The 26664-nt window shown below is 37.8% G+C and overlaps 1 protein-coding gene across 3 annotated transcripts in view; it reads right to left on the bottom strand.

The window, feature by feature from the left end:
* The window catches only part of LARP1B (La ribonucleoprotein domain family member 1B), an 83797-nt gene that overhangs the window by 37682 nt on the left and 19451 nt on the right, over nucleotides 1–26664 (bottom strand). For 2 of the 3 annotated variants that reach the window (XM_027854467.1, XM_027854466.1), the window contains exons 5-10: nucleotides 23303–23443; nucleotides 19187–19330; nucleotides 18793–18961; nucleotides 13951–14095; nucleotides 8521–8695; nucleotides 2178–2350 (exon numbers count right to left, since the gene is read on the bottom strand). In XM_027854467.1, the coding sequence (XP_027710268.1) occupies nucleotides 2178–2350; nucleotides 8521–8695; nucleotides 13951–14095; nucleotides 18793–18961; nucleotides 19187–19330; nucleotides 23303–23443 (947 nt within the window). Of the gene's footprint in view, nucleotides 1–2177; nucleotides 2351–6696; nucleotides 7881–8520; nucleotides 8696–13950; nucleotides 14096–18792; nucleotides 18962–19186; nucleotides 19331–23302; nucleotides 23444–26664 lie in introns of those variants that run through there. The other variant, XM_027854468.1, reaches the window with a different exon arrangement.

The following is a 26664-nucleotide window of genomic DNA, read 5'->3' as shown; positions in this document are numbered from 1 at the left end:
CTTCTGTCAAAAGGTTTGAATACTTGATGTTTGTTACATCAGGTATAGAAAACATCAAAATTTGTGAACATAGGAACAGAACTGGTACTTGAATACAACAGTCGGGAAAATTCCATTGTCTCATCAAGGATCCCAAGTAAGCTACTCCCCTAAGAAAAAAGATTATCCTGGTTTCTTTTTTATTTATTTATTTTTTTGAGACCTCCCGAGAAAGAGGCTCCACAGCCTATTTTCATAACACGGCTCAAAATTTAGCAACAGTCAAGAGAAATGCTTTCCAAACATGAATTTCTCTATCCTTTATCTCCTTGAGCTTCATTCTCAGCAAACATCAAGCAGCTAGTTTATCATTTGCTATCTAATAAATCTAAATAAAACTCAAGATTATTAATAAATTGTCATTTTCTCTGCTCCAGGACCATTATTTTCAGTTTCCTTACCCTTTCCTTACAGTCATTATCATTCTTTAATGATTAAAGTATTCTCAAGTCCCATTTTTTAAAGCGATCTTTGAAGACCTGAAATCAAATTTATAAAAATTCATTCTGGCTTTAATAACTCTAACTTAAATGGAAGTTTTAAGTCAACTCTTGAACTTCATCAACCTAAATTTCCAATTCAGTATTTCACGTACTTCATTGGTCACTATTTCTACCAAATTTTTCCAATTATTGCTTTATGTTTCATTGACAAATTTAATAAACATTCTCTTTGTCACTTGGGTCATTTAAAAAGGCCAGGACCAAGAAATTTATTTTAAATCTTCCCAGGCTGAAAATGGGTGTTGGTAACATTTCAGTATGGCCCTTCATTTAATACTGTCTTTAAAAAAAAAAAATTTCCTGGTAATTGAAAGTCAAAATCCTTATTAAAATTCAAAATCCTTAAGTCAAAACAAGGTGAATATCCTACTTTCCCTAGAATTATGAGCCTGAAAAATCTATCACAAGAGACTAGTTAAGTCTAACATTATTTTCTTTACAGAATTATAACTCAAGACTCTTTTTTTGCTATAATTATTTAGCTATCTGCTCAGATTTCACATTCTGAGAGGGTGACAAAGTACAATCCTTACTTATTTGCATGCCAAAATTTGAAAGTTCTTAAATTCTTGAAACTCCTCATTTATTTTGTATTGTCCTAAAAGAAAAATATAAAGCATATCACAGTCAACTTTTTGAAGAGATGCTGAGACTTAAATTAAAACACACACATACACACACACACACACACACACACACACCCACCAACAACAACCAGTGAAATCATTACATACACGAATAGATTCATCCTGACCTTTCCCCTACCTTGGTAAGAAAGCAACCAAAATGGCAGAGAATTGGACACTGAAGGGGTGCACATCAACTGAGGAATGCTGAACAAGTTATAGTATATGAATATGATGGAGCGCTACTGTGCAGTTAGAAATGATGGAGATGGTTTCAGAGAAACCTGGAAGACTTATGTGAACTGAATGATACAGTACCTGGAAAACATTTTATACCATAATGACAAAACTCTGATCAAAACAATGACCAACCATGACTCCAGAGGACTCATGATCAAACAGGCTGCCCACCTTCTAACAGAAGTGACAGACTCATGACTGCAGACTGAGACATTGTAGTGGGGGACTGCGGGAGAGGGGAGGAAGGAGTGTCGCAATGTTCCATGTGAGAATCTGTTTTCCTTGACTATTCACGTTTATAGCAAGAGGTTCTGTTTTTCTTGCTCTCTCAATTGAGGGCGAGGGCAGAGGACAGGAGGGAGAGAAAGGGAATCTTTCAGAAAATAATAATATAGTTTAATTTTTAAAGATCATCATACATGTTAAATGTGCTCAGCATCACCTAAGAAAAACTATACAAGTTCTTAACTATTCAACTTCCAAGCACAATGAGAAGCACTTTCTCATTTCGCTTTGTAAAACTGTGACAAAAAAATTTCACGGCTTTTCTAAGTGAGAAATGCTTGCACACTTGAACAGTACACATTTTAAGGTTGTTCAGATGACATAATGTGATCTGAGCAATGCAATGCTAACCATCAAATTAAAATTTTAGATTGGGGCCTTCAAGATATACATATATACTTTACTTATTTTTTTAACATTCTTACTCATCCTAAGCCTACTCTAATGGATACTGCCCCTTATCTGTGAGATGGTAATAGCTTACCTTTAATTTAACTGGGGACGGACGATGCCTCTTTTTTACTTCTATCCAAGGCTCCGAGTCCAGATCAGGCAAACTGGTAGACAACCCTCTAGACATTGTTTGAAGGTTACTTGTTTCAATATTTTTCTTTGGACTCAATGGACTTCCCATTCTTGGAGAACTTGGGGCAGACTCTAAAATTTTAAATTAGTTCTACAGTTAAAACAACTGTTCTTACTTTTTCTATTACACATCTTATATTTTCTTTGAACTTGGGTGTTGAAAATGTTAATCCATGTAAGAATGATGATAAAACAATAAACCTAAGATATTGGAACAACTTGCTTCTTTGTTATAGTTTTTCCAACTCAAAGTGTTCTTTAACTGTGAAGTTTTAAGCTTTAAAGAATGAAGCCTTCATTAAACACAGGAAAGATACAGAAAGGACAGTCAAATCCTTGTGCAGACCTGTGAATGTGCTTCAATCTTGCTTTGGAAGGACCACCACACATTTCTTATTTAACCTCTTTGACAAGACTGTCAAGAAGTGGGCCACTTAGTAAACATCAGGAGAGTACAGAGATTTGGAACACATGTCCATGAAAAACTGGACTGAAATCTGCAGGTAAAGTTATTCCTTATGAAAGTGTAAGTTAAGAGGGAACATTAATGTCCTGTAGTTATGCTGGCCCATATTCTAACGAAGTTTGTGAAAGGTTACTTGCCAATCCTCATGATTTTACCATTATGCAAGATTTAAACAATCCTTTTTTGAGTATTTCGCTCAGGTATGAAGGCAAGCTAAATAACTGAAGTGAACATTCCACGTCTACATTACCTACACAATTCAATATGAAAAAGTGCTTAGCACTAAATGTACTATTTTATTAGCTCTTCAATCATGTTATAGTTTTTATAATTTTAACATGTCATCATTTGTGAGGCCTAACAAAATTTTAATTTGTCAAAATCTACACTCATTTTTTTCTCTCTCCCCAGGTAGTTTTTATTTCAAATGATCTTTCCTTTCAAATAGGCATTTTCAAAGGGTAAGGTATCTCTTCTGCAATGTGCTTTAAGTTCCTATGCATGCCTATCCCAGTCATTACTGATATTTTAGTTTAACACTTTTGCTCCAAATAACCACATTTTCCTGAATATTTCACTGAAAATGTTCAAGTATATATATATATACTAGGTTTTGAAGGGCACAATCACCTATTCTGACTTCATCTAGCTATTTTAGCTTAGAAAGGAAAATGTTGTTATGCGACACTTTAGAAAATGATTTTGACCTAAGCCCTTGGGGATACTAGGGCTGAAAGGAAAACGGCAGGGGGAGGGGAGAAACTATCACACAGTTTAAAATGAGAAATATGGTTTTATAACAAAACAATCTATAAGACTTTACACAGACAAAAAATTGCACAAGTCAACTTCAGAAGATAGAATCATAAGCCATCAAAGACCGAAGAAAATACTAATGCCAGGGATTGCCTTTATATTCTCTATTCTCTAGCAGGGGAGAAAAGTAATAAAGATAAAACAACAATATCATAATGGAAAAACCCTATAGGCAATCATGAGGCCCAAGTTCTAGAACCAATTCTACTACTAATTAGTTATAAGCAAGTTTCTTAACTTGTTGGCCTCAGTTTCCTCATCTGTAAAACAAGTTACATATCCCGTCTGCCAGACAGGCTTGCTGTGTCAAACAAGTTTATTAATATGAAACCACTTTTAAAACCATTAACGCAAATCAATGTAGAAGTGTAAAATTGAAGGAGAAAAAAAATAGATTGTGGGTGCAGATTTTCACAATCTAGCCAATAGCCCGTAGATGCTCAGACTCTGAGTCTAGCTAATATGGCGAATCTTCAATTAACTTTGCTTTTGGTTGCAAAAAAAAAAAAAAAATGAGCTATTCCTTAAGTTCTATATGGGATTTTTTGGATCATGCCAAATTCAATGTTTTAACAAGCAAATATTCTTGGAGATTAAAGAAGCATTTCACAAAAAAACAAACACTAAAAGTGCTGAGATATTTTTGGTCCGAAAAAGCAACTATGAACTGCTTTTGGACAAGGAAGGTACTCTAACACAGCAGAAATCTAAAACTCCTGCAGATTCCTGTATTTTGGAAACTTCAAAGTGCAGGATTCTAATAATACTCTCATCTCAATACCAAGACTGGATAAACTGATGTGTGTCTACTTGTGGAAGATCATGAACTCAAAACTGAGAAACATAGTCTTGGGTTAACACTAGTGTCAGTACAAACTGGAACATTTACTACATTCACAGGTATCTGCATTCTGAAACCTTTCAAATTCTAAAATTGGACAGCATACTTAAGGACATAAAGTATTTAAAAGGCAACATCTCCAAAAATGTCTAAAAACACTTCCTTCCCAGGGATTTTTTCCCATGGTTCCGATCATAAAAAAAATAATTCTCAAAGATCTCTTCCCCCAGAAACCAGACATACTATATTTTTAGAAATTTAAATGGTGGAAACTTACAGATTTTTCCTATCAATTCTAGGTAACCTTCTATGTATATTTCTTAAACTGAAAACAAAGCTTCCTTTCAAATGAGAAAAAAAATTTTAAACCTGTAGAGACAGGGTTTTTTTTTTAAGTAATTATCTTATTACTTTAAAGATTTAATTAGTACTAACTCAGATAATTCCAGTAAAAATTTTGCTAGCAAGTGGAATGACTCTCAGCCCTACTCCAGTGCAGGTTTTTCTGTGCTTCCTCCAGTGCATCAAAATAGCTGAGATTTCCTAAGTGTAGGGGTCCTTCATCTACCAATGCAGATACCAATTCCTCCTCTCCACGCTTGGCTAGAAGTTATCTTGAGATGCCTTGGAAAAGAAAAGAATTCTAACCTGGTAGCTGCTCGCGCCCTGGTGATGAGCCTTATCTCCACTTAAAGCCTTTCCTGCTAGGTAGGTCCTACCAGAACACACTCTCCAAGGAGCGGCATAGTAAGTAAAAACCTAGTTTACTTTCATGCTATGATGAGGCTTCAAAATGTGATTTTAATGGAGATTTTCCATACTATATCTTTGGTGATTAAAAAGAGGTATCTAAGGGGCAGCTAGATGGCGCAGTGGATAAAGCTCTGGCCTTGGAGTCAGGAGGATCCAAGTTCAAATCCGGTCTCAGACACTTGACATTTACTAGCTGTGTGACCATGGGCAAGTCACTTAACTCTGATTGCCTCACCAAAAAGGAAGGAAAAAAACTTTTTTTAAAAGAAAGAGGTATCTGTAAGGCAAAATTACTTACCAATAAATTTGGTTCTCCAAAGTACGTCATGTCACCTCCTCATTATACCTGCTGACATGACACTCTTTATCCATGTTAAGAGAACCACAGCCTTTGGGGCATGAGTAACTTGAATATAATTAAAAACCTAAAGCTTTGATATGGCCCCTAACCAAAATATGTATGTTTTTAGACATGTCAACAGCTTCACAATGGGCATGCAGTCAAAGACCTTATCAAAAAGGCAAGCTAACTACCAAAAGAAATAAGAATGCTACCAATAAAAGAGTCCAAGGACAAATTCTAGCAGACAAGCCCTCCTCTATTTTCAAAATGTGTAACTTCTTCTGGCTAACAGTGTCCATGACTGGAAGATACTCAGTTCCTGCTAACATTACGTAACAGTAAGTATACACGGTAGTTCTAGGATCATTCATCAAGTACATTTTTCCCCACCTGAGTGAGCGTTGCATGTGTTTATGAGAAAGAATTCTAACATCTTACCATTCTTCTTCTAATCAAGTTGCTCTTTAAGCTTTCCTGACACAATAAAGTCCTCTGCTCATTGCAAAGGCCAATCAACATTAGACAAGTCAACCTGATTTAAGAAAGATTCTACAAAAAAAATCAGGGTTTTCCCTGAAGGAAAAAGAAAAGACTTGTTTCTGCGATGAAAAGAGGAGCAAAAATGTTGGGAAACAAATGTGTCCCCCTCCCTCCCCAAAATGCCTCAGAAAAGGGCAAAGAAAGGCTTGGCTTTACACTCTTTAAGTCTCCATCATATTATCTGATCTAAAAATGGATTACACAGATCACTTTCCCACCCTACGAGGATGGAAAGAGAGTCAGGGATCCAGACTTCCATTATTTAAGGTAAACTTTGACCACCTTAGTACCCCAACGTTTAAGTGACCAAGACATCCCGGGGAGGTCAATCAGGGTTACTCCATTTAGAGCCTCGAAACTGAGCAGTAAGTAACTTTACAAAAGATTAAATGAAAATGGAAACAGCTACACAGCATGTATTATTTATCAAGAGTTCAATCCTCGAATTTCAAGGAAACTTAGCAGCTTCAGAAAATTCAGAATTCCATGACTGCCCCCTTCTCTACTTTGGTATTCACTCATTAAGCTAGGACCAAAATAAATTCTGTATTTTTAGAAATAACCAGAAAATGGTAAAACTGTGTTGGACTGTTTCAGAGGCATTAAATTAACATGTGCATGTGTCTGAGTGCTAGTTATAAAAACACACACAAAAAATATACAAGGCATTCTGATTTTATTATCTTATTTTTTATTAATAATGCAAAGATGATTAATAGACTAATGGCATCTCCAATCTGGCTGACCTGTTTCCCGTCTGCCCTGCAAATGGTATTTTCCATGGCAACATTATTGGACTATTAACTCTGAAATTCCTGTTCTTAGGTCAGGTTAAAACTTTCATCTTGAATCCCATGATGTTTTACATAATAAGGGAGAGTAATCTCTGACATGCACAAACAACATACATTAATCACTTGTCAGGAAGCAGTGTCATCTTTCCTTCAATTTTTGAAAAATCACCTGGCCATTTTAACTCCTATAAAATAATGTTACAATGGGTGTTTGCTGGGATCAGAGAGGCACAGAGGTGAAAATCAACAGCTGGGACAATCAAAGGTAGATCAGAAGTCAAAATAACTCTTGAGACTGCCCAGCATCACTGCTGACTGCACTGGTATTTCAAGCACCTTGAAATACCATCAATAATACAATTCATGAGTGGAAAAGGTGCCTTTTTTTTCCCTTTTTCGTATTTTAAAAATTAAATTGTAAGACATTCTTAAATTCCTTAGAGAATTAACACTCACGAATAGATGCCAGACTCCGTCAGTCTACATTTAATTACATATATAACGTCTGTCAGTAGTGAGCAGCTGATGAAGGGTAGACCAATTATCAAACAGCGTCATAGTTTGGAAAATGCCTTCACATTCAAACCTATTTCTGTAACACTGCTGATGCACACAAGCCTGGCAGCAAAAACACACACACTTGCTACATTTCCAGAATGATAGCTGTAGACTTTCCCTCATCCTGGAAAGAGGAGCCCATGCAGCCCACTTCCATGTTGATGGCCAGAGTCTCTAAGACAACAGCAGTCCTCTAGTCCACCTTATCATCTCATGGGTAGACTCTCCATTGTAGTGTTGAACCACGCTCCTGCAATAGGAGTCAGAAAGCAGGCTTTCTTGTGCAGGTGAGGACAGTCCCAGTTTCAGATCTGCTGGACCACATAGCTCCAAAAGTGATAAGATTGACTTTTCAATGAGTCACCCATTCCACTGCATATTCCGTTCACATGACATCCAAGTATATCAGAAGATCATCCCACTGACTGAAAAAAGTTCTAGTACACATTTTTCCCGAGGCGGCATGCCTTACGGATGCTCCAGGAAACCATCTAACACAAAGCAGTTTGTGAAGTGGAAGTCACAACCAGTTTTTAATCCACAAAGTGAGAATAACCTTATAGATAGGCCCTAATTCTGCTTTAACCAGAGTGTAGACAAGGTCTGTGTCCCTTCAAGTCAAGGTTGAAGCACATTGGCAGGGAAATTAAGGGAAGCTTGCATTGTAATTGCGTGTGCTCTACTATACCTGTAACGTGGATAAAAGAATACTTTCCAAGGATAAACACCTGGAATATTCCAATATTAAATTTACTCGGGGGGAAAAAAGGTATCTGAAAATCCTCTAGTTGTTTTCCTTATTCATTTACAAAAATATGATTAAATAATCATCAAAATCAAAAGCAGTTAGGCAGAAACTTGATGCCTACCAAAAGAATGAAAACAATCTAAAAGAATGAGAGGTGAGTGAAGAATAGAGTTCTAACTTTAACTCTCAGATCCCTGCTTTCGGTAGTTTGTAGCTCTCTATGGGAATTACATGAATAAAATTCAGGGCATCGAAAGTCATAGTGTGAACTTTATTCTTTCTATTGAATCCAAAAAAAGAAACTAAAAAAGGGACAGGAAGATTGGGCCACATAGCCTTTCCTACTGCTAAACTGTCTGTTCTGGAAAAAGAAAAGCCGTTACCAGTATGTGAGCCAAAGGCTTTGCCTGGTATGAACTCTGGGCAGTCGATGAGCTGAGAGAAGTCAGTTTGTGGCACATTACGTGGAGGAGGGCCAGGAATTGGCCATTTTTCTGGTTCCACCTTCTTCCTCATCTTCTGGTCCACTATTTCCACTTCTGTACTGTCTTTCAAAGCCTAGATGAAAAATAAATTGTACATTGTCAGTTTAGCATCACCAAATTCCTAACAACTGGCCATCACTACTCCGGCACCCCCGGGACAATCTCCTACTTTCTGCTTAGGCCTTGAGGCCTTTGGGCTTCACGGGCTCAGCCACAGTCCACGCTCACCTTCAGGGGGTATAGACTTTGAAAACCAGCATTTGCTTCCACAGCCCAGGGAAGCATCAGAGCAGGACGTCTGAGATTTGGATAGTGCCCCAAAAATTAAAACATCCCCTACCACTTTCTGTCAGGGATTAGTATAGTACTTACATGGAAACCCAGCCACAATGAAACCCTTTCAAAAATAATTTAGGGAAAGAATTAATAGCCAGTTCAGGTACAAATTGAAAACGCCTTTGCCTATTCAGGGCACATATTTTGCTGACTTCCTTGTTCTTTATTACACTCGAGAGATTGAAGCGTTATAACTTTTTTACCAAATGTGTTCAAGGATGTATTTATTGAGATACCATCTTTCACTGAGGCATGCATATTGGGCTACGTGCCCCCTACACTTAAAAAGCTGTATGTATCTGTTTTTATAATATTTCTTACCTCATACCTGGCAGCCAAATCTAGGTGCAGTCATTTCTACGTACCTATCTGGACCAGTCCATCCTTCTGTTCAGAATACCCTACTTCTAACTGGCTGTGAGCTTGGATACCAGGTGGCAAAATCTGGTACATTTAGATACAAAATGAAAATCAACTCTGAGGGGGCCCTTGCCCACAGGAGAACTAAGTAAGCTTTGATGGACAAATTTTGTGACACCTGCTTCTAAAGGCACAGAAGCCCTTGTAACTCTTCACTTCTCAGCTATAGGTCCGTTATGTAAGGATGGAGCTACTGCATGAAATTTTGGCCAACCTTATGTCTTACAAGTAGGATTTAATGTGTTTTTCTCTACTTTACAACTCCCAAATGACTAACCCTACAAGCCATCATCCAAATCTGAAAAGACTGTCACCCAAGCCTAGAGAAAACACTGTCATTATCTCTGACCCTCAAAACCCATCTTTACCTTCAAGGCTCAGCTCAGCTACCGGATCTTGCATGTAACCTTCAATAGTCCTAACTAAGAGTGGAAATAAGTGTTTTCCTTTGGTATTCCTATCACGTGACACAGCAACCTGCACATACTAAAATTCAGGAAATGTCTGTGGAATTGAATGAATTACTAAGTGGAATTTTTACAGACTTAATTCTATTTCCTCACTGACAAAGGCACTGAAAACTTACCTTCCTTTCCAAATGCCAGTCCTGACATCACCAGGCCTGGAAACGAGCCCCCCAAAGCCAGTGCTTCATGTTTTCTAGCCATGCAAAACAGGCCCATGAGCAAAGAACACTGCACAAGGTACTGGACAAAGATGTCAAGATTCACTAATCTGGGCCCACTGCCCTCGATTTGCTAGAGAATTTCTTGTAAAGTTAGTGACCACATGACAAATCACTAACTCATCTTTTGGTGAGGCCGGACTTTGAAATACAAGTTCTCTTAAAACAGAGTACATTCAGAACCGCCAAGGTTAAGGAAGCTTTTATTATTCAACATCCCCCATAACAACCTCGCGTTCCAAAGGTCTGAGATCCTAACTTACTGAATATGCTTACTTCCTCTGAGGCACATAAATACCATCATCTATTTCTGTTTTGCAAAAGAAAAATTAAGAGGAACCTAGAAATGAAATGATCATCAATGGCCACAGTACAAATGACTAATAAAGCTGGAATCAAAATTCCAAATCTAATTTTCTTCATCAATCTTCCAGTTCTCATTAGAAGAAAAAGATGCAAAGGAAAAATAATCTTCCAGTAACCCAAATACTAAACACCATATATCCCTCTCTGACTTTGCCCCTATCATACTAGTCACCCAGAATACCCCCTGCTCTCTCCTTCCCCAATCTATATACTTCTTCTCCAAAACTCAATGGATCTGTGAGTCCATAACTAATGATTCTGACTGCAACCCATCTGTGCCCTCCCCTCTTGGGGGACAGCACCCAATGTGACCCATGACCTTCCCATTGGTTCTACCTCATTCTCATTCTATGACTGGCTCACCTCCTTTCCCTGCTATCCATTTCATAAATAACATCTGAGCACTTCTGCACAGTTCAAAGGTGGTAACGTGCTCCAGCCTACTCACTAGTACTCTGCATCTACCCATCCTATCTTGGGTGACCAATGACAGAAATAGGGGGAGAAGCTACCAGTCATCACACCATTGACCTAGGCAAGCTGCTCTCTCAGCTGCAAAATGGAGATACCACATCTCGCAAAGGCTGTCATTAAGGCTCTAATTAGACAAACAGTTTAAGTGGTTTGCAAACTAATTCTCTACACAGACGTAAGCTATTCGTTATGAACCTGCATGGTTCCTAAATGCCATCCAGGACAATCCCTGCTCCCCTCCCTGACACCTGCCCTTTTTAATTCGAGGTCCAGATTGTTGTCTATCTGCACAGTCCATCTAAGAGCTCTGCCCTGCTATCCATTTCATAAATAATCTGAGCACTTTCGCACAGTTCAAAGTAGGTAACGTGCTCCATCCTACTCACTAGTACTCTCCATCGACCCATCCTATCTTGGGCTATCAACTCTATGACTCATCCATCCAAAATAATTATCAGTCTAGAATTCTTCACTCATTCAAGCTTTTCATCTGTACACTAAAGCAGTTTTACAATATCTGGGTCTTGATAGAATTAGTATGTAACCTGCAAAAAGAAGACTCTGAAGGTCTTTGTGCATCTGTATAGAATCTCTCTTCTACCTGGATTCCATGCTGGACATCTAATTTATGCACTCACCATAAGAGCTCTTCGGTTCTTTCACAAATGTATTCTACAATAGCTAACATTTATATAGCAAAGTGCTTCACATTTGATCAACAACCCTGGGAAGTAGGTTCTATTATTATCCTCATTTTATAATTGGGAAAACTGAGGCAGGCAAGTCAAGTGATGTGCACAGGGTCACACAGCTCCTAAGTGTCTGAGGCCAGATTTGATCTCAGGAAGACTAATCTCTCTGACACCAGGCCCAGCATTCTCCACTGTTGCCAAGTCATTTTCAGTTGTGTCTGATTCTCTGTGACTCTGTCTGAGGATTTCTTGGAGAGATACTGGAGTGGTTTGCCGCCTCCTTCGCCAGCTCATTTTACATAAGGAACTGAGGCAAACTGGGTTCAGTGACTTGTCCAGGGTCCCACAGTTAGTTTTCCTGACTCCAGGCCCAGCTCTCTTATCCACTGTGGTACCTAGCTGCCCCCCAACACTCCATGCACTACAGCATAACTGCTTCTGTGTTGCCCAACAAATTATAAGATGAAGGAGCAGCTAGGTGGCGCAGCGGATAGAGCTTCGGCCTTGGACTCAGGAGGACCTGAGTTCAAATCAGACCTCAGACACTTGACGCTAGCTGTGTAACCCTGGGCAAATCACTTAACCCCAACTGCCTCACCAAAACAGAACAAAAACAAACAAAAAAAAAGATGAGAACAAGACGTATTTAGTCTTCCCCTACATAGAACCTAGTATAGGCCCCTGCACACAGTAAATGCTCAACAGTCAAAATTTCATTGCTTACTAAATAAAAATACTCTTGAAACAAAATACTTTAATGTTAAGTGATGAAACGTGACCACTCCTTCAATAAGGAAAAAAAAATTAAAATTTGAACGAATTCAGGAGGGGGAGGGCAGAGAAGTGGAGAAAAGGGTTGATGAAGTGTTCACAGGTAAACATTCCATTTTTGGTTCTATGTATCTGAAGACTAAACCCTAATGGTAATAAGATGATCCTTGGAATTCTTGCTACAGAGCACAATGATAATAAGATCTCAGAATGTCCTCCCCAATGAAGAATTTTTAAAAAATGTACAAAAACAGAACATAAGTTCAGAAGGGGACACAATTTTATTTTTTCCAACTATTATGTTAAATTTACACTTTAAAAGCAAAATGCAGATGATGCATGTTCACTATTTCATATGCAATCCCCATTTTTTGTCCATTAAAATGTTCAAGTTTATAATTAAAAAATGGAAATTATTTTTTTAAAAGGTCACAAAGAGTTCCAGAATCTTGATGCTAACTGAATAGCCACCAAAGATTATTCAAAAGGAGAGAGGAGAGTAGGCAGAGTGAAGGCAGTGAGCCTAACATAACCTCATTATACAAAGTTCAGCGTTACTTTAAGGCTTTAGCATATTTCTCTTCCTCAAAAATACATTTTAGATTTACAGGAAAAATGCACATTAAATTCGTCACTTATAATTTAATGTTTATTCCATCACTGTCCTCCAAGGTTACATCTAAATGTAATTCTATTTTTAAAATAAAACTTATGATTTTTTTACTCCCAAAATATATAAAAATAAACATAAACTCTCTTCTGACTGAGCACCCACTATCTTTCTCAAGTATAGTTCCTACGTTCTGATTCTCTACTTGCTCTCCCATTCACTTAAATCTGTGACCCGTCCACCTTTGTTAATTTCTTGCCACATATATTTTCCTCTTCAATACTAATTTACTGTGTTTTTCCCTTCTTGTTCTTATTATAAGGAGATGTGCCCAAGGGTCAATGTTATATGCTATATTACATAGGTTGGCATCAGAAGTGCCTATGAGGGAAAATTCCTGTCAAGGAGAGATTTTCGGCTTGCGAGCCTCTGAGGGCTATCAGAAACCTTGCTGTAGCTACCAAAGGCAAGCTGCTCAATGAATGAAACAAAGAACCCAGGGGGCTGGTATTCCAAACTCTTGTAAGTCTTTTGAGGTTTCACCTGTAGCAGAGGAGTAACTTGAAAAGAATTCAAGTCCTAGTAGCATGAGAGAGCTCAGAAATTCCAATTTAGGGGCAGCTAGGTGGCGCAGTGGATAGAACCCTGGAGTTCCTTCAAATCTAGCCTCAGACACATAACACTTACTAGCTGTGTGACCACGAGCAAGTCACTAAGTCCCATTGCCTAGCAAAAATAAAAATAAAAAAATAAAAAAATAAAAAATATATATATATATATATATATATATTCCAATTTAAATATGAAGCTGAACACCAGGAGAGCGCCTGTACTGGTGGCAGTCTGTCAAGGATTTCAAAGTACTGATCATCTGAACATGTAAAAAGGACACAAGCTTCTCCCACAAAAACAGAAATGAGATAAAAGATGAAACACACAGTCCAGGAAAAGATTTTTAAATATAGTTTGATTACCTCTAAAATGAGATTAACATTTGTAGTCAGGGCCTGAACACGGTGGAAACTGGCAATCAGAGAAATAGGCAAGAAACCTTGTTCGTCCATCTTCCTCCTAAGAAAGAAGTCTCGTTCCAAGTTTTCTATACTGAAGTAATATTCACTGAAGAGAGAAATGAGGTAAACATAAGTTTAATTCTTTTATATAAAAAGCAATCAGCATTTGTTCTTTGCCACATCTCATCTGCCACAAAACAAGTTTTAGCTATGGTTAGTGATAAGAATCACTAGTTATTAATAGTTATAAGCTAAATAAATAAACAACAACATTAGGAGAAAATGGCTAGCATAAAGGCTAGCATAAAGTCTGGCTATGAAATCTAAGGAAAATGGAAGCATACTATTTTGCTCTCCTTTTCCTTTGTTGTTTTGTTTTATTGCTTCATTATGGTAGTTCCTCCCATTAGTTCTAATTGTTCTTGGGAAAACATTGTTTTCCAATTGTCCTTGGGAAAATATGCTTAATATGAATGTATAAGTAGAGCCTGTATCAGATTGCACGCTGTCGTCTTGGGGTGGGGGTGGGGAGGAGTGGGAGGAGGAGAAAATTTAAAACTGAAAATCTTATGGAAGTGAATGTTGCAAACAAAAAATAAATTAATTATTAAAAAAAAAAATCTAAGAAATCTCACAAAAATCCCCATGTCTCCTCTAAATTTGACAGAAACATTCCAAGAGGAAACTATAACAGTAATCTCTTACAATGAATTTAATTGCTCTTTCATTTTGCCTATTATTCAGGTGGGAGGAAATGGGTGAATCTGCATTTTCCCCAAAGCTGAGACTGATCTAACATACTGATTTTAGTTTTGCATATAAAAGTACCAAGAATTAACCAGTCTCTAGGCAGCTAAGTGGTGCAGTGGATAGAGCTCTGGCTTTGGAGTCAGGTGGATCTGAGTTCAAATGTACCCTCAGACACTTGACACTAGCTGTGTGACCCTGAGCAAGTCACTTAACCCCGACTGCCCCACTCAAAAAAATAATTAACCAGTCTCTAGTTGTTTTGAACCATTTCTAAGGAAGTATTCAAGTTAAATTAAATTAGTATTTAATTAAACATTACTTACTACTACTAAAGTTAAATTTGCAAGGTTGACTCAGGCACTAAGAGCAGCTGCAAAATGAATTCCTCCTTTCTAGGCATTTCCCAAGTAAACTCTCTAGAGAATATACATTACGTTTATGTATCAACAAGTAGCTTTTCCAAGTTATTTCAAAATAAAAATAGGAAGTATCCTCCTCAGATAACCAAAGTGCAGACTGAGCTTTATTGTTCTACCACCTAAGAGCAAGGTCCATAACTTACTCTGCCTTTTTATCTAAATAGCAATAGGCAAAACTACAAAGGTCTGAGCCAGTAAAAATCATTTGCTGACTGACGCCCTCTCTCTTCCAAACAAAGAATGGCAGCAGGACACCGGGCAGAGAGGGAACGAATGAGCGAACGCAGCCGCCGCCATGTTCGTGTTCATCGGAGCGGGGGGCACCGGGGCAACTCTGTATGTCCTGTGCCTGGCACTGTTCAATCCTGACATGAGCTGGGACAGAAAGAATAACCCCGAGCCTTGGAACAAAATGAATCCCACTGATCAGTACAGGTTCTACTCAGTGAATGTGGATTATAGCAAACTGAAGAAAGACGGCCCAGAATTCTAAGTGAAAATGTGCTTTTTCAGCTGCTGAGAATGAAGGTCTTCCACAAGCCATCTGCACAATTCTACCCACAATTAGGATATGCTTGATCTTTCCCTCGTGTTGCATGAAATCATGTTACATTTAACAGATGAATAAAGATGTGAAACTTGGAAAAAAAAAAAAAAAGAACGGCAGCAGCCTTAAAGACAAGACTGAGTGGAACAGTGAAGAACAAAGCTCTTCAAGGACACCATTCCCAGTGGGAAGGAACCGGACACGGCGTCAAGGCTTTATAGGTCTTCTGGAAACGTCCCTGAACCGTGAGGACTTTCACCACAAATATTTAAAATGCTTGAAATAAATAGAAAACACCAAGATATTAAGAAAGACAAATATGCCATAGCCTTTGAGAAATGAAATCTTTTAGACAGCAAGCCTCATATGAAAGTAAATTCCTAAGAGGAAGATTAAAATTTCTCAAAGAGATGTGTTAAGAAGCACCGGAGAGAGAAAACAAAAAGCCAGGAACAAGTTTAAGAACACCAAGAAAGCAAGTGCTACCCTTCATGATAGAGATTTAGAATTAATAATCAGTTTCTATAGCGTGTTTCCCTAATGGGAGAAACAATCAGTAAGGTAAAATTCCAGAAATTAGATCATCCAAGACTGGCATGCTACAGGCAAAGCTCACAGCCCGAAATTTTCACATATATGCTTGTGTGTATATTATTTACACATATAAATAAAATATACACTTTGAGTTTCAAAAGGTATTTCTTGAAAAAAGTCATTCTAAATACACAGTAAAAAAAAAAAGAAATGACAATGATTCCTGTTTCTGAGAATGGTGGTTTAGGAGTCACAGTAAATTTTTAGTGAAAAGCAGTTATTTTGCAAGTTTCAATCATTAAAACAACCTGGAAGTTTATATCATGATATCTTCCAACTCACCTACCAAAGTAAAAGTAAAAGCACACAATGTGTAATCTTAAAGTTAAAATTACAGTGAAATATCATTAACATCACAAAAATAATGTTTTAACAGAATTCAGAAAGTTAAAAAAAAATCACTTAATTCCTATTCTCAAGTCTTAGCGAACTAAAGGAAAAAGAATATTTAGAATTTTTAACAAAGAACCCAAATGATCATGATCTTTAAGATTTCTCATCTACTTAGTCTTTTCAGAAATCTAGAAGAACTCAATTCATGCTTCAAATGTCTACAGTGAAAATTTCTGTCCTCACTTAAAAATGGCTGCTGTCCCAAAATGATGCCAAATGACTAGTAACCATAGTTCTCAGATGACTCTAGTAAAGCCACCATCACTGCTATGAAGCTTTGAACCATGGTGTGATCATCACATTTCTTCCCCAGATCTGAAATGACTACAGAGAAGAGTTCAAAGGCACTAGTCACGGCTAGAAATGATCAAGAATACAAATTCATTTTAAAGGCATCTTTTCCCTCCCCTGCTACTCTGCACTATTTCTGGATTTTTTCCTAACTTGGTTTTATGAGCACAAAATTTTTAAGATCCACTGAACTGTATTTTCCTCCTTCAAACGCAAAGGGAAATTAAAAATTACATCTCTGGTGGTTTCTGCCAGGGCGGGGAAGAATCTAAACACTTACTAGAAATTTCCAAAAGACAAAGGCTTCAGTAAGACTCCATCAAACTAGGTTTCTATGTTCAACCAAAGATCAATAAAATGAGGTTAACAAGCTGTATTAAGCCTTGTACTAAAACTCGCCAAAAATCTGATGCTAAAAACAAAATATAAATGAAAACAAGTCCAAGAGATCATGAGCAACACTGTGTCTGACTTAGTTGCTGTTGGTCTGAGTGTCAGAGGGGACATCATCATGTCCTACCTCATTAGCCTTGGATTCTACACTGCATGACCAGAAATTTTGCCAACCCTGGAGCAGCTCTGCTCCTCCCTCACTTGTCTGAAGACAGAGGAGGCCAATTATCCTGACATGGAGCTGCATGGCCACTGTCAGGTCTCAGAAGGGGTCCTGGCAGCAAGAGTTACAAAAAACAAAATGGATTAAGTGCTTGTAGGTTGACAGTCGGACCCCTTCTACTCATAAAAAGGCCTTTTTCTTCCATTTCTTTTTTTGTGACCACTGTAACAAAAGAAGCAAGAACATAACGAACAAGCTTCTTCATGTATTAACAGGCAAATTAAATCTACCAAGATGGCATGCCAGGAGAGTGTTCCGCTGGTGCTAATAAAGATACATTTGCCAATAAGAGGCAGCGTCCATTTTCTTTTTAAATAGTAAGTTGAGTATTCAAGAATTTTCTTTTTACTAACCCTTTCAAAAAAACAGCATTCCTAACTGCTTTTTATAAGAAAGCAAGTATTTCACATTTCTAAAAATCAAACACACACACATCTTTTGGGAATGTCCCATCTCTCTCTCTTCACTAAAATAAAGCAGCAAAACACTGCACAACAACTACTGTGAAGAAGACTTTTTTTTCCCAAGAGACAAAAGAACAAACTAGAAAGCTACTATGTTAAAACATAACAGGCAAAGAAGCTACTGAACTCCCTCTAGTGACAACGTCTCAAACGCTGCTCACAACACAAGCCTGACAGCTATCCTCCAGAGGCCAAAATCAAGGAGAAAACAAAACAAGTAAACAAGGCCAAGGAGATTTAGACTTCATACTCAACAGACAGATGTACAAGATCATCACCACCATTTCCTTTCACTTTTCATTCAATTTACGAAATTAAGCACCCATCTACAAAGGATGGGCTAACACTAGTTTGGAAAATACAATTTACGTTCTTAATTTAATCACTTATGAGAAACTAGGCTGTAATTTTAAAAGTAGGTTCCTTTGTCATTTCCATCAACTCTTCTTAGAGGTCTAAATATGACATCCTCCCCATGGCGTGTCAACTTGCATACATCTATCTCACTAGATAGAGAAATATTCAAATATTCGGAGAAAAATCTGTTTTACAAAGAAGTTTGAGTCAACTACAATCTATTTCATTAGAATGAAAATCCTTACATCAACAAATAAAATATGAATGGAAATTTCCCAACTTTACCAATGTATTTTTTGAAAAACAGAAAACATGCTAATATTTAAGTCAGAGATGTCTGAGTCCACCTACTCACACTCAAAATTTACTTACATTTGCCGCTTAATGTATTCTTTCAGCAAAGTTTCATCCACAGAATACATCTGAACTCCTGTACCATCATCATAGTAATACATCATGCTAGTGTTAAGTTCGGGTTGAAATGGCTGATCAGTTCTTTCACCATGTTGTTCTCGATAACCATATGAATATTCAAAGTTCACTTCAAAAAACATGGAGGGAAAAGGTTACTGAAAAGTCCAAGGCTAAATATTCATAAAGTGACACAAAAATGCCTCATTTTACACTATTGTGACACTCCAATAGCCAGTAAAACACACCAATATTTAAATATTTGGGACAAGGGGGGGGGGGGACAAACAACATGATGAAAACCAAAAATAATTTTCATCCACTTTAAAGAAAACAAAAAACACTTCTGTCGTACTTCGAGGGTTTCCTCTGCCTCGTCCTCTTCCCCGGCCACGTCCTCTTCCTCGACCTCTAAAGCAACCTCGAATATTACCACCTTCACTTCTCACACTGGAAACTTCATCCTGATCATCTCGTTTTTCTCTATCACGTCTCCAACCTTTTCAAAAGAAAATAAATCAGATATATTAGCTGCTTGGTTTTGTTTTGTTGTTGTTGTTACAAAGGACAATCTATAGGGGTCTATGAGTGGAAATATAACCAAAAACAACTAACTTTAAAAAAAAAAAACAACAACTCATTTTTAAAATGAAATGCAGGGGCAGCTAGGTGGCACAGTGGACAGAGCAACGGCTCTGGAGTCAGGAGAACCTGAGTGCAAATCCAGCCTCAGACACATAACACTCACCAGTTGTGTGAATCTGGGCAAGTCACTTCACCCCAAATGCCTCACCAAAAAAAAAAAATTAAAATAAAATGAAAAGTAAAAATGATATACAGTGGTCACATGACTATCATCATTATAATTCTTTACAGACTTGAACAGAACTAAACCTAATCCAAAAGGATTAAAATCTAGATAACCTTTAAATTGGTGGGGTTTTTTTTTCCCTTTGGTTCTGATTCTTTTTTCACAACATGACAAATGTGGAAATATGTTTAATATGATTGTGTAAGTATAGCCTGTATCAGATTGCATGCCATCTTGGGGAGGGAGGAAGGCAGGGAGGGGGGAAAAATTAGCAACTCAAAATCTTATAAAAGTAAATGTTGAAAACTAAAAATTAATTTAAAAAAATTTTTTTAATTTAAAAATTAAAAAAAAAACAATACAAATGCTAAGATCACTAAAGCAGAACTGAACTCTGAGTAAATGAAAAACCCAGAGAATAGATAAAGTACACCTCCTGCTCCTTTTAGCCTATCACCTAGTGCTGTCTCCTAGACTGGCTGTTGGAGCTCAACTGCTTCTCTTTGTTACAAGGTGTTTCCAGAAATAATTGTAATGTAAAGACAAAAAACGTGAAAAAAAAATTTTAAGACTTCCATCAACTTATATTTGTGAACCCTAACCTACAACTTCTTTGCCTAATCTTTTTTCAAGCTTTTTTCTCCCTTCCATCTGCCTCCATAACACCTCGCCACATCTCTCAGATCTAATGGAGGCTGCTTTGCAATAGAAACCACAGTAGAGACACCTCCTACCAAATCTCCTCACAATTCTGGATTACCAAGAGCCGTCTAAAATCTCCAAGCTGAGGTGAGAGCCACTTTAGGGCCGCCTAAGTTAAAGGATGCTAGCCAGCCTTCACCAAATGGGGTCTCCCGAAGGTTATCTGATATATCTGCTGTTCAGAGGCAGCACGAAAAATGGATCAAGATCAGCTCTCCTGATTTTTCAACATAGTGGACTAAGACTTTCCTCCCCTAATCTTCTCCTCACCCTTGCATTTCCAGGGTTCTTCTACACTTTGGCCTACTTAGCCTTTCTCTTATTATGAGCTAGTACATTCTCTTAAATGTTTTGACAAAAAAAAACTGCTAGGAATGTGCCTCATTTGATTCCGTGTTCATGTTATGCTAGATGTGCCTGAATCGTGTGGCAGGTAATACAAGATGAGCTCACTGAAGGGGAGGGATCACAACTCAATTCTTTTTTAAAAATGCATGCTTTTTTCTTCATTCAACTAGAGAAAGCAATTTGGTGTCACAGGAGGACTCAAAATCCCCATTCTGTCACTTAACTTACTCCTTTTATAAACTTGGGAAGGTGACTTTAACCTTAGTGGCACTCAGTTCTCCATCTACAAAATAAGGGGGTTGCACTAAAGGCCTTTTAAATCTAAGAATCAGTGAACTTCTCTATCTAAATCCTATTTCTAGATGAGGATAATGACAACATCAAAAACAGGGTGTTCAGGGAACAAGATTAGAAAGAGAATATACTATCAGGAGAGACAATTGTGTTGGCAGCTGTGGCCTCACCACCAAACTATTTTCAGCCAATCAGATGTGCCAGAAGTTACTACTATGTAATAGAAAAATTCATCTCATACAGTTAGCTAGTCATTCCTATGACCCCAGCTGATTAAAGATTAGTTTGCACAAACCCCAAGGACATCTACTCTGTCAGTACAACTCATGTTGTACTGTTGAACTGTCAGTTCAACAACTCATGTTGCAAAGGACAGAGCGTTTCAGAGAGAAGGCTGGAATCATTGAAAGTACCATACAATTTCCCAAATGCAGTCCAGTTCACTTTGTTTCTAACTCAATTTTGGATCCAGCTCTTACTCACTCTCTTTTTGAGACTAGGTACCGATAGATACTCAACACATACCTACATCATTCTCAAAGATTTTGCAGAAATGATAAAATAGGCACATAAATGCATCAGGAGATATGAATTATCTTTCCCAAAACTATCTTCAAGAGTCAAGTACGGCCTCTGATAAACTACAGTACTGACACATCAAACTTCATAGGGATATCTATGTCAATCTTCTTGTCTTCCAGATTTAAAAATTAAGGCCAAGAAGTGACGCAGCTAGGTGGTGCAGTAATTAAGAGTGTTGGACTTGGAGTCAGGAAGAACTGAGTTCAAATCCTACCTCAGATACACTGTTTAGCTTTGTGGTGGTAAATAACTTAACTACTCTCAGTCCCAGTTCCCTAGTCTAAATGGGTATAACAATAGCCACCTACTTCCCAGGGTGGTTACAAGGATTAATGAGGTAACATACAAAAAGCCTTTGGCAAACTTTAAAGTACTATTTAAATGCTAGTTTTTGCTGTTACAATTATTTGACTTGCCCAAAGCCACATATTCAGCTAGTGGTGAAGCTGGAACTAAAGAGAGGGCCTGACACCCAAATAAGTGTTTTATTTTACCTACAAGCTTTTTATTTAGATTATAGCTAAGGTAATGGAACCTAGTTGGGGCACGGGGAACACCCTCTGTTCCTTAAGCCTTGTGCTATTGCTGCAACCAAGAAGAATTCCACATTTGGAATCGAGTAAGTTTATTTCAGTGGTGCTTTAAACATTAACTAGAACATAAATACAAAATATCTTCATTCTATTAGTACCGATATTTTAACTGACTTAATAAAATATACAATTATGTTAGTTACCAGAAACATCTAGCCAGATCACTTTATTTAACACCATGGCCGACACAAGATGTTGGGGGTGGGGGGAGTCACAGAAGGACACAGAGAACTTCATGTAGTCATATACTATGCTAATCATTACATTCAACAAAGGTACTACAACTAAAATTTGAAATAAAATCCAGGTTATAAAAACATTCTTGACATGCAACCTCTTAGTCATGCTTGGCACACAGTAAGCATATGATAAATGCTTTTTCATTCATTCACTCATTCACTTCATTCTCTCTAGAATGCATTCATTTCCTTTGTTTACAAGTGAAACTTAAACATCTGACATTATGCCACACAGTTCATCAGATTTCCTAAAAGATGGTTAATGCTGACCACTGTCATCTTTGACTGCTGAGAGTTCTTGAAATCATCCTTCCATTGCTAACACTTACTGAACACTACTTAATAATGGCTAGAAAGCTGGACTTTAAGAGAGTCTGACGAGGGTCCCAATTCTGCCTCTGACAATAACTGGCCGTGGGACTTGTTTCCTCATCAATAAGAGGGACTTATCCTAGCCATAACACCACAGACACACTTTGAGGCTATCATCTATGTGAAGCATTTTGCAAACTTTAAGGTTTATATACTGAAGGATCAGCTACTCTTAGGAACAGGAACTACACCCATAATTTCTCTGGCCCAAGCAATTCCTAAGTGAAGAAACCTCCTCTCCCACGGCCGGGCCGCACCTTAGAGTGAGTTGTCTAGAACACGGAAAGATCAGTGAATGCCTTGCCCAGAACCCTGAGATACTCCCTCCCTCAACTGGTCCACGGCCACTAGGTGGAGGAAATACTCTGACCCAGATCGCCTTCTCTCTTCATCCACGGAGGGAAGCTGCCTCTGCAGCTAGTACGTTATTTTACTTAAAGCATAACATCAACAAAAGCCTTGCCTATGCCCAGTGAGTCTGGCATTCAGAATGTATCTTCAGTCCTTTTTACCGTGAGAAAGTTACTTACTTCGTGAGTCATTTCGTCGGTTGTTATGCGCCGACTTATTTGCTTCCGGCTGAGATCTTGAGCTGTTCCGTGATCCTGGTCTTTCTTGGCTATCAGGCCTTACATCATCTAAATGAAGCGGTACCCACTTGTGCTTATTAGCTTAAAGAACACAAAACAGAATCTTTTTGAATAATAATTACTATAGTTTTTCTAATATTTAAAAAGAAAATTTGAAAAATCATATGGCTAGTATTTTAGAAATTTTAAAAAGCAAATATCTTCTTTTAGAAATTGAAGTCAATAAATACCACCTAAAATCAATATTATTGAATTTGAACTTCAAAAAATAAAAAGTAAAAAGTGAACAATTTTCAAAAAATCTATTTACAAATGAAATTAAATATGAAAAAGAAAAAAGGCAAAAGAAGGTAACTATGTTTATCTATTCTTAAGGGGATAATTGTGGGACATCGAATTTTTTCTTCTCTGCACTTATGAAGTTCCTGCCTAAGTTGCCTCTATTAATGATACAAATAAACATTTTGTTTCTTCACAACAGACAGGTGATTTGGAAAGGAGGATGGAAATCAGTCTCAGAATACACAGGACATTTTTCTTTTGGATCCCATAAAATTACTCTAATCTTTTGTATTGAGTTGACCTGAGAAAAATATTGTCTAAAGATAGAAACCATTATGAGAGATTAGAAACAATGATTCCTCCCAAGGTACTGAAGAGGCCTGCCATCTTCAGTGTTACCATACTTGATAACCCTAAATGCAGTAAAGAAACATCCTGAGAAATCCAAAATGTTTTGTCTGGTTTTATACCACCCTATTATAATGTAACACTGATACCTCATATTTGCCTGGGAATTATTGGAGAATGAGGTGTCTCATTGAGTATAAATGAATTAAAAGATTATCATTTTAATTTGGTCATTCAACAATTTTTACAGGAGTATTTCTAAAATTGTATTATACAAACACCAAAAAACTGTTAATGCCCCATGTTTGGGAAATGGCAGAATTGTGGTATAGAAATGAATGAGGCATGCTGTCATTATGAATAACAGTAAGAAATGTATGATATCAGAAAGACCAGTATGATATAATTCAAAGGATAAAAAAAGCAATCAGTTAAGTAGGCATGGTGACTAAAACTGGATATACTTTTTGTGCATAAAGAGTATATTCACACATGTGAATGCACAATTATGTCAGGCAGATCTTTCTTTTCTCATTCTTACTGACTGCCTATCTATATTACATATACGCACATGTATTTGTGTGTGTATATAAACTGGAGATCATCATCTACAGATACCTCTCTATCTTGTTGGTACATAGCAGTTTCCATGTTGTCCCAGCTCCTGCTAGACTGGGAGCTCTTGGAGAGCAGGCCTGTCTTTTGTCATTGTATTCTCCGTGCTTAGCACAGTGCCTGGCACAAAGCAGACATTTAACAAATGCGCACTGGCTGACTGAATCAACATGCATATAAACCATTCTCTACTTTCTTGAAAGGAAACTAAGCATCATTTTAACTTCTTCTGGATGATTCAGGGTCATTATGACCAACAATGATCTCGTGGTACACTATTAGAGGCCCTTTGAACTGAAACAAGGGTGCAAAATCGTTGTCTTTCTGTGCCATCCCATGCTTCCACCGCAAGTAATAGGTAGACAGAGGGTGGGAAAAGTTTAAAAAATGTGAAACAACACCACTGTGTCCCTACCTTCTACTCCGTGACAAACCAGGTATGAAGCAGAAGTGAAGGCAGCAAGGAATACCTACGGAACTTGGCAGATTTTACAAGCTCTTTCTAAAAATAATGCAAATGCCCTCTTTCTAGAGGACCAATGTATTAGACATCTCAATGCTAATCAGTTTAATCAAATCAAACCTATCAGAGTCCAGATGAACTTCAAATGGTATATTCTGGAAGGGAAGAGGCATCTTAGATCCTCATTTAACCTATGCTAAGGAATCTGAAACGGTCCCAACCAGATATTAAGTAGTATCTGAATGGTGAAGAAAAAGAAGGCAGAAGGTAGGAAAAGGGTCCAGGAAGGGATATGCGATGAGAAACCACAACAAAATATGCCTTCTTTTCAATTCTACCAAATACTCTAGGGCTGATCTAGTATTATTGGAGGTTACCAATGCGGACGGGAAAAGGACGACCTATTTGGAAGCAGACATGAGTAAGCCCCATTCGGTCTGATGATGCCTCATTGAATCTCCACCCTTTACCCACTTGAAGACAATGATGGAAAAAGGAGGCAGCGGGATGGGCCCCTGCCCACTTGCTCCTCTTCTGTGTGTTAGCCATTATTGTCCAGGGCCCTTTAAAACACATCCCAGAGGAATCCTGAAGCCTTTAATCATTTTCCTTTCTTGCCATCCAGGATGTCAACTGTCATTTCTCCTTGTTAATATTCCTGCCTCCTGAAGGTTCTCACTGCTTCTATCCTGCTCTGGTCTAAGAAGTCAGGGGAAGTTCTGATGACGACCCTTTGAGACTTCCCCTACAGAGGAAAGGGAAGAGCTCTGAAATGAGAAGCTTAGAGGCTTTTCAATCCCTTCCTACATCAGGGTGGTTGCCTCAGAATACGTAGAGCCTTTTTATACTTTTATAATTAGAAATAACAAAACCATAATGATTTACCTGAAATTGACAAAGAAGTCCTCACACAGGATACAGAATATGGCAGGTTTCCTGTAGGGTGGAGCAACCCACCAAGAACACATCAGCTCCATCCTTTACCTTCCAAACTGGCTGGTGATACTAAGTGAACTGAAGCTCATAACTCAGTCCTATCCTCCAAGTTCCTGACTTGCAACCCAAATACAGGGAATCCCATTTTTCACAGGGCGTTAATCATTACTCATTCAATGACAACTATTCATTTATTTTCCAAAGTCTTTACTCAATTATTTATCTATTTCTATAGCAGGCCCCAAATAGACAGTGGCCCCTAAAGGAATCTGAGAAGGAAGTGGTTCCTGACACTCACTCAGCATTTAAAAAAAAAAAAAAAAAAAACCCCAGGCTGATTGGACAAATTTCTAAACAAATACCCAGCAGTAGAAAAGGTATGTGGCTGCCCTTCCTTCCCACAATTCACATGCATGTATGCATGCACACACATATGTACGCATATGTATGTATTTTCCATCATTTTTTCTCCTCTAAGGTTGGGGGGGCGGGGGCCCAGAGCAAAGAAAATAAACGTAGTCAGAAGGTCCAGCCACATTCAAAAGCTTTTGTTCTGAACATTCTCAGAACTCAAGTCCTTGGGGATACCATCAAGTAGAACTAGGTACTACAATGTTCTTTATTTTCAAACAACTGCTCTTCACTGCAGGGATCTTAT

The sequence above is a fragment of the Vombatus ursinus genome, unplaced genomic scaffold, assembly GCF_900497805.2.
Source record: "Vombatus ursinus unplaced genomic scaffold, bare-nosed wombat genome assembly UNPS02010461.1, whole genome shotgun sequence".
Classification (NCBI taxonomy): domain Eukaryota; kingdom Metazoa; phylum Chordata; class Mammalia; order Diprotodontia; family Vombatidae; genus Vombatus; species Vombatus ursinus.
This window is presented reverse-complemented; position numbering and strand designations above follow the sequence as displayed.